Source organism: Medicago sativa, chromosome 1 (genome assembly GCF_051527215.1).
Source record: "Medicago sativa cultivar Bolivia chromosome 1, Bolivia_mono, whole genome shotgun sequence".
NCBI classification, from domain to species: domain Eukaryota; kingdom Viridiplantae; phylum Streptophyta; class Magnoliopsida; order Fabales; family Fabaceae; genus Medicago; species Medicago sativa.
The window spans coordinates 15,843,197-15,852,741 of NC_140749.1; the positions used below are offsets into that span (position 1 = coordinate 15,843,197).

At 31.2% G+C, this 9,545-nt stretch overlaps 1 protein-coding gene across 1 annotated transcript; it reads right to left on the minus strand.

Moving 5' to 3' along the window:
* Nucleotides 1-7,264: 7,264 nt before the first annotated feature.
* On the minus strand, nt 7,265-8,649 carry LOC146953059 (uncharacterized). The gene has a single exon (XM_085744140.1). The coding sequence runs from the start codon at nt 8,638-8,640 to the stop codon at nt 7,429-7,431; it is 1,212 nt and encodes a 403-aa protein (XP_085600266.1). The 5' UTR covers nt 8,641-8,649; the 3' UTR covers nt 7,265-7,428.
* Nucleotides 8,650-9,545: the final 896 nt, after the last annotated feature.

Genomic DNA, 9,545 nt, shown 5'->3' on the forward strand with positions numbered 1-9,545 from the left:
TGCGTTAACGTTTAAAAATTATGTGCGGTGTTTTTTTTATGAAATTTTGATTCTGATTAAAAGGATAAATATAAATGATTGACACTGTAATCTAAATTCTTATATTTTTAATGACACCAACAACAATCATTGTAATAGAAAAAGTTGTTTAAGTGTATAATTGGGATAATGAAAAAATCAGTCCAAAATCTTACATTTTCTATATATATATAGTATAGAAGATATAAATATACTCGATCTAGTTTGTAAAGGATAAAAGAAAAAAAATTGACATATACTCCTTCCGTTCCTTTTTAAGTGTCTTTTTAGGGTGAATTTTTCGTTCCTATTTAATTGTCTCTTTGGTATTTTAAGAGTACGATTTGTCAATTATACCCTTTGTCAATTACTTTCATCTTTTTCAATAAAACTAATTAATGCTATCTATTTGAAAAACTAAGTTTGTTTTTTTTTAAACAAATTTTATTTCTTGTTATCTTCAAATTTAAACAAAATTTTGTTACAAACAATGATTCCAAGAAAAGTTAAAATTCTATAAATATAATGAGTATCAATTGTTAAAAATTTCAAGTGCAAAGTAAAAGAACAAATTTGAGAGAAGAAAAATAAAAGACTCCATGAATGTTCAAAAGAAAGAAAATTGACAATTGTTTGTTATGAAAGAGAGAGATTGCGCAAAAGAAATAGGAATTTGTTGTAGAAAAAAATAATAACTGACAATTGTTTGTTACGAGAGAAAGATAACATATTAAATTTATTGGAAAGATAAAGTGTGTGTAAAAAAAAATTAGAATTTATTGGTGGATTAAATGAGGGTGTATAATAGGAAGAATATATGCAAAAATACACATCGCTATTTTAGTGTTAATTTTCTAAAAAAACACTTAAAAAGAAACGGAGGGAGTACTCATATCATGTTAGTTAAACTTTTTTTAAAAAATTTTTGGACAAAAAACTTTTTTTAAATTTTGAATTCACTCCTACCCATTCTCTTTTTTAAAGGATAAATAATAAGGAAAAAAAATTGATATATCATGGGAAATAAATATTGAGTTTGTTACACTTTTTTAATATTTAAATTAACTCTTATATATTCTATACTATATATAAAGAAAATAGTATCTTTCAACTATATATAAGAGTTAATTTAAAAGTTAATTTAAAAGACTAACCCAAAATGAGCTATTTTCTTTATATATAGTATAGAATATAGTATAGATATAAATATAAATATTTTAAGTTTAAATATGTAAACAAAAATATTAAAAGTGACTAAGTATCTATACTTCTATTCTATACTATATATAAAGAAAATAGTATCTTTTGACTCTTTTGAGCTGACTTTTTCTCCTTCCAAAATTAGTCTCAACTTTCAATACAAATAACACATATAACAAATAAATAAGAGTAAATTCAATATTAAAACAAAATGTAACAAATTGTATATGTTCAACTTTTTTCCTTATCGTTTAAAAAAGATAATGAATGAGAGAGTAAATTCAAATATTAAAAAAAGTGTAACGAACACATTATTTTTTTTTTTGGTTACCACATAAAATATATCATGCAACAAACACAATATGCCCAATTTTTTCTTTTATCCTTAAAAAAAGTGCAACAAACTAGATCAAATATATGTCACTTTAAATATAATCAATAATAAAAGAGTTTTTTTTTAAGAAGCTAAATTATATCCCACCTAAATTGACATCAAGGAGAATCGAACCTGAGACCTTAAGGAATAATAAAAGGAAAATTATCATCAATACACTGAGATAAAATATTTTCAAAGGAGCAATTAGAATGTAAAACAATGACTCTTATGATACGTGTGTCCTCTTAACATATGTGAGATAAAATATTTATTCATGAATCATTGATTATTGGTATCTTTTTAACAAGTCTTGGATCATTAATTATGGAATCAAGTTGCCAAAACAAATATTTGTTTCTCTTTTCACCGATTCATGTTCTCTCGATCACTGTAATCATAAAATCTATAAAAAAAATTGGAATTATTATGGAATCATTCATATTTGTTTTATTTAGTTTATTTCACAAATATATATATATATATATATATATATATATATATATATATATATATATAATCTCTTGTCCATACTATTTGGGTCATTTAGATTTGTCCATTTTTTCTGGTCCAAATAGTATGAAATAGAAAATAGTCTCTTTTGGTTCTTTTGAGCTGGTTTTTTTCTCCTTCCAAAATTACCTTCAACTTTGAATGACCCAAAAAGAATGGAAAAATGGGCTCGGTTGTGCCCATCTTTCCGTTAGTCAAAATAATAAAGATATGAAACTATTAATCAATTTTTTGCTACTTGTTGTAGAAGTAAAAAGAGTTTCATCTGCTCTTGAATAACTTCCTTCAGAAGGGCTCCCGCTTCCCCAACGAATGTCTTGGTAGAAGATATGATTTCATTGAATTCAAGTTTATTTGTTTTTAAACACGCCTGTATCTCAACGATAAAATAATCTTCAGTTTTGAAAATTTTATCACATTGCATTTCTCATATTGGTACATAAAAATTTGCTTCCGCAATATAAACATATACATTTCGCGACGAGTATAGTGCAATTATTTAACAATGTTTTGCAAATAAAATAAAAAAATATTTAATAAAAACACCACATTACCGTTGATATTTTACAAATAGTTATTGGTTTTTAAACTTTTGTCATATTAACTTTCTCATATGAATACATAAAAATTTACATCGGCAGATATAAGCAAATGAAATCCTCAGTGAACGCAGTGCAAATATTTAACATATTTTTTACATATAAAAGGAAAAATATATATAACAAAAACATTACATTTATATTGACAATTTTCGTTTAATACATTTAAATAGTTCATATTTTTTGGTTACACCTTTAAATAGTTCATCTGATCCAAAAAAAAATGCCGGACCTAACATAAATCACAATTTGGTTGATCACAAATGAAACGTTGTAGTTCATCGAATCTAGATGAACAATATGAATTTAAATAAAAGAATAATATTAAAAATCAAATGAATATGAATTCATGTTGTTTTATTTTAGAAATATTTACTATTTCATATATATATACACACTTTTTTTTTTGAGGAAATTTCATATATATACACATATAAATTGATTTTTATTTACTAAAGCATGAATTATAAGACATTACAAAAAAAGAGTATATTGCTCACGAATAACATAAATTTTGCATTCCAATTTATTTCATAAATGATCTATTGGAGAGATGGTTAAGTTATATGATTTGTGAGTGTGTGTTACATGGTTCAATTCTATTCTATTCTTGGAGTGTAAATTTTTTATTTTTAATGATTTTTTTCAAAGCCCTTCTTAATTGGAATCAATGCATGTCTTTAATGACACTGGTTGAAGGATGAACCCAGATTTGAAAGAAGAAAAAAAAAAAGGTTTGGAAAGTGATTGGATTGAGGGAAAGTCTAATTAATTTGATGGTTTAAATTGTAAAATGTCATTAATTTAAAATGGGGTGAATATGCAAATAATAAAATACATGCTTAAATTGTAAAATAAAATAATAAATGTTATTTTTCTAATGGAGTACACATGGCTGTTTTCTATTGGTTTGGGTAAATTGCCCACCAATTTTCAAAGGCAATTTATCATGATTTATCCCTTATCCCTAAAAAAAAAAAAACTTATCCTCCCACGCTGTCACTAAACCCTAATCAACAAAAAATTTCCCTCCTACTTCCCACTTACCCTTTAACCATTTACTATGACATTTCATATCTCTCAATGCAGTAAATAATTCTCTATTTTCAAATAAGTTTTTCAAACTCCCAATCAGCATCCCATTTCATTTGTTAGCTCTTTGTTTTTGCGACCATTTTATCTCTATCACCCTCTTCTCTCAATTTTATTGTCAATGCTCAAGTGGGTCGCTGCTAATTTTAAAACTCATGTACCTATTAATGCTTGGTTTTTGTAAAGTTTCTAACTTTTTTTGTTGCTTATTTGATAAATTTGATTAATGAGATTTTGTATTTCCTTGTATGCATTCTATTTCCTTGTGTGTTACGTTCATGCAGTTTATGTATTTGGTTCATGTCTACTCAGTGTTTATGTTTGGAGATGTTTTTTAGCTTTAAATTTAAATTAAACTAATTATCTAATTAAATTGTTTTGATACTTCTTGACCTCTCTCTTGTCAGGTAAATTAAGCAATTTTGATGTTTCTTTGTTAATGGGTTGAAGAATTGCTTTAGAAATGCTTATTGTTAGAAAATGGATTACGGTTTAGAAATTGATTAATGAGTTAAAAAATTGTTAGAAAACTGCTTATGATTCAGAAACTGGGAATTAGTGTTTTTAAGAAGCATATGGTAGAAAATATTAGTCATTGTATGTACTCTGATTCTACTTTTAGTTAAATTAGATGGGGTTTGATGATGATGTGTTGAAGATCATGAAGATGAGGAAATGAAGGAAGAAGATGAAGTTTTCTATAAATTTATGGTTTTGGTCCCTCCGTGAATTTTGTTTTTTTATTTTGGTCTCTCTAACTTGTGACTCTAGCATATGAAACGACACATCATCATCGTTGTCCACGTCACACGTCGCAACATCATCATCTGTTTGCCACAGAGACGTTTTTGTAACAAATGATGATGTCAAGGACCAAAACCAAAACATTTATAACTTACCGGGGTTGTTTCATTACAAAAAAAGATACAGGGAGGAAAACCAAAAACACGCGAACTTGCAGAGACGATTTACTTATTTAAGCCTTAAATTTTTTACTCTCATTTCATCTTTATGAGAGTCAAACGGATGAATCGAGAGTAAAATTTTTATGTATTTTTAAAATAATGTTTTGAGATATATTTGAGAGACACCCTAGATTTTCATATTTTGATTTATTAGGGTTCAGTTTAGAGCTTTACTCATAATAACTGTTAAACTCTAACAACCATTTTCCTCTAATTCTTAATGATGCAGCAAAAGAGACAGTAAAATGATAATCAAGGAATTGAAAAGATAAAGAACACTCTAAGCTAATATGTAACTTTAACTTTCAGGTACTGCATAATGCATAATCCGCCATAGTAGTGATAACTTATAAGTTAAACGGTACATAAACATTGTTGCATGTGCCTATTCAAAAACCATTGCTTCCAAATCATAGATATAAGTGATTCCACTTTTACAATTTTTTGCAATATCTCCAAACATGATTGGTCAACCAAAGGCTGAAATGTTCCTACATGGCACACATTCTACAAAAATGGACACACAAAAGTACATCAAGATAACTTCCATCGCAAGCAATTCACAACAACAATTCTAAAAGGTGTATACAAGACACTCATGTGAATTCCATGAGATGATATATTATGGCACGTCACGGAAATAATCATAACTAAAAAACTACTAAACTAGTAATTTCTTATTAGTAAATGAGACACGGTAAAGAAGGTCTGTATCTAATTTCCCCATATGCAACTATACTAAGTTGGAAATTGGTTCAGTAAATCACTCATGTTGAATGCCTAAAGCAAGGTTTATAAAATTATTGCTGCAAGGAATAGCCAAACATTGCATTTGCAAGAAACTGATATAAAGGGCCAACCAGGTGCTTTATATCTCTTGCCATTGCATAATTCAACTCTAAGGAATGGCCAAACATTACTTCAAGGGGCAAAATATTGAAGGGTATAATTGAAAAGGAGTAGGAATAATTGAGAAAGGATATAATTTACAAACCAGCAATAGCAGAACGCAGCGACTGCATCACTTCAAACAGATAGCACAAAACAACGCAGCCACCCCCACAAAACCGCTTCCAATATTGCACATATAATTAGCAAAACCAAACATCCCCCAATACCCCTAAGCATGCTAGCAGGTTCAACCACCACTGGTTCAATTCATACTTCAACTTTTACGACTTTAATCTCAACCAACTCCACGATAAAAGCTTGACACTTTCGACAATCGATTAAGTATCCCAAATCCTTATGATGAAAATTCCTTCCACTTCTCGCCTTCCAAATGCTCCACATACTCGCAAACCAAATGGCTTCAAGTCCCCGAACTGCATCTTTCGTCACGCGAACCAGCCATGTAAAGGTAATAAAGTTGATGGTACACATATTGTGAAACACCACCTGTACTCCCAGCCAATGCGCAATTCCGAACCATACTTTTTTGACACAGTCGGGCAAGCAAAACATAAGCTGTTAGAAGTCTTTATCTCTCCACATCCTCCTATGCAATGTAACTCCTCCCTACCTATAATTCCTCTTCTACATAGACTGCGCTTGGGTGGAATACAATTTTGCATTACCTGCCATACAAACACGGACACCTTCAACGGAATAATTTTATTCCAAAGTTTTTTTATCGGAAACTCCTCATCACCCACACTCTCACCGTCTAGAACATTATAAGCTGTCTAAACCAGTGCAGGTTCCATTCCACACTCAAGTGTTTCCTACTTTCCTCCTCATATCTGAAACTCTAGCCTCCTTACACAATGATAGGGAATAAAGTCAGTCGAACCTCCTTTTTAAGGTGACTTGACTCACCAACCTATTCGTCGCTGCAAAAAAATAAGCCCTCGCCTCCCCCCGTATTACTACTAAACCAGTTTGAAAACCAATTATGATTACATCTCGATCCCTTACTCCAGTCTCTCAATCCCTCTTAATTAAAGAGACGAATCCCTCGTGTTACATTTAATTTTCCCCATCTGTTCCCTATACTTGCTTTTGAGAACCTTGTACCACAGTCGATCTTTCTCCGTTCTCAACCTCCACACCACTTCCCTAATAATGCTGAATTGAAGACCCTAATATTTTTTTCACCCCACAAAAATTTCTTATAAAGAGATTCAAGTTTAGAAACAATACCGGTATGGCAGAAAGGAAAAAAAACAACAAAAATGTGTATACATTCATTTTATGAAACAACACCCAACTGCAATCGTAAACATATCTTTTGCACCCAAAAAAACTAATAAAAAATATGCAACATCCGAATGTCTAACTAAAGACTATAACTATAGACTATAATAAACAACAAAATGATTACAATTAGTAATACTAACCAAAGACTATAACTTAACATTCAACCAAAAAAAAAAAAGACTATAACTTAACTCATAAAAAGAACCAAGAGCATGAACCAGAAAAACCATGACAAACAGCAAAAAATTACAACATTATCATTAAGCCTACTAAAACAAATATCATTAGATTTAAATAAATATATAGTTGTAAATTTAACAATCAAACTTCATGCCTACATTTTTGAGTCGTCAACCACATTTTGAGGGGGAAAACCCCATAAAACATCTTAGAATTCAAAGCACGATATTTATAGGATGCTAGCAAACAATGCATCCTTAACACGAGAAGAATTTCTTCTTTCTGTCAATCAAGTAATGCTATTATATATCTTTCTCAATGATGGCCTTGAAGATGCCACTGACGCAACAACATTAGCATGCACATTATGGCAACCTCTCAAATCGATTTCTTTCAGCTGTGTGCAATTTTCTACCACCTGCTTCAATCCATTGTTTGTGACACGATAACAATTTTTCAGTAAAAGATGCAAAAGTCCACGACAATTCTTTGAGGTCACATAAAGTGTTTCATCATTAACTTCCGTACATGACAAGTTCAACACCTCTAGCTTGGGGACTTCAAAATTAATTTCAAGTAGGTCTACACTTGAACAAGATATGTTCAAATGTCTAATCTGACAACATCTTTTTAAAACTTGACAAATACCTACTTTGGATATGTGATAGCAATAGCTCAGATTGAGCAGCTGCAAATTGGGGAAAATTGAAGCAAACATTATGATACTTTTATCTCTTAACCATTTATTGTGACCCAAATCAAGAGACTTTAATTGAGGGCTTACAACAATATCCTTCAAAGATTTAGAATTCTCTACACTTATTCTCCCAAAATCACAATGAGAAATGATGGTCTCTTCAAGAAGATTACAATTTTTGAACAAGTTGAAAAACAATCGGTTGTTGAGGTAGTTATGGCCAGAGAGATTAATTTTGCGGAGTCTGAAAAATGCCAACGAACGAGTCTCTACTCCATGGAGAAAGCTATTGCAATTGATGATACAAAATAAAGGGTGATTGAGGTCAAGTATTTCAAGTAAAGGGAAACATTTGGCAACGAGGAACAAGTCATTACTATTGAAAACACGGATGTTCGAACAAATGAGAGATGTCAACGTTGTAATCTTTAAGGAGAAAGCTTGCAACCCAATTGCGGGAATTTCGGATTGACTGGAGAGATTGAGCGATGTGAGTTTCAATGGGAAACAAGAAACTTGAGACAGAAGCTCGTCGAGGTCACCCCTGTACCACGTGAGGTCGAGGGAGGTGAGGTTGGTGAATCTTTGGAAGAGACGAGAGGGAAGAAGGCGTGTTGATTCACTGCCGGAAGACACCGCCAAAGAAAATAAGAGACCGTTGGTGATGGAGAGGAACTGTTTGGAGACGACAGAAAGAGACTTCAAGTAGACACCATCGTTGACGTAGTTGTCGTTGATGAGGAATTTGAAGACGGATTCCCAACAATCATTAGGTAAATAAAAATCTGATGCTGCAACTGCCATTGTGTTTCTTCTTCTTCTTCCTTTTCTTCTTCTTGAGTCACTGGACCTCGCCATTGCGAAGCAAGCAAGCTTTGTGGTGTTCGTCTTGCGATTTAACAACAACAGTTTGGTGTGTTAGGGTTAGGGTTTCAAATAAGAAGGAAAAGGATGGTGGAGTAGTGGACCCGGGTCGAGCTAATATAGCTACATATCTCTACAGGCCTGGTTAGAATTAACATACCAAAAACTTTCGAAAGTTGCTCTTTAGGCACCTATTATTTACTTAGAAGCACCTCGAAGCAATGTTTAAGGATGTCAATGGGTACCCATGGTTACATGGTTACAGATAGTATGATACCTGTTCCTGCTCCATTGCATAAATATGATACCAGTGCCCGCCCCGTACCCTCGTGGATACCCACTATGCGGGTACCCGCGGGTATTGAGATATCCAAGGATACATATGGATTTTTGAATTTATTTATTTTGTGGTACAAATAATAACTTTTTTTAATTACCAAAAAAATTCAACTTTTAAACATCCATACATAACTCATTCAAAATTTCATAAATCATACATAATCCATTCAAAATTTCATAAATCATACATAATCCATATGATATGTTTTATGATATGAATGAAGTGGAAACGGTGAACTTAATAAGATGAATTAAAAAAAATTAAAAATAAAATAGGTTATTAATGAGGAATCTTAGGATGATGGTAAAATTTCCTTCAATAAGGTAACAACTTTAAGTAATAAGATAAGATATATAAGGAGATTTTAGTAATTTACTTAATTTATTATCGGGTACAATCAAATTCGTGTCCATATACATATAACAAGAGGTGTCAAATACCCGTTTATTATACCCGTGGATACCCGTTTAGCTACCCGCCCGGTGCCCGTGATGGATTGTACCCA

Coding starts and splice junctions, on each gene's coding strand:
- LOC146953059 (XM_085744140.1), bottom strand. CDS start 8,640: ATGGCAGTTGCAGCATCAGATTTTTATTTACCTAATGATTGTTGGGAA.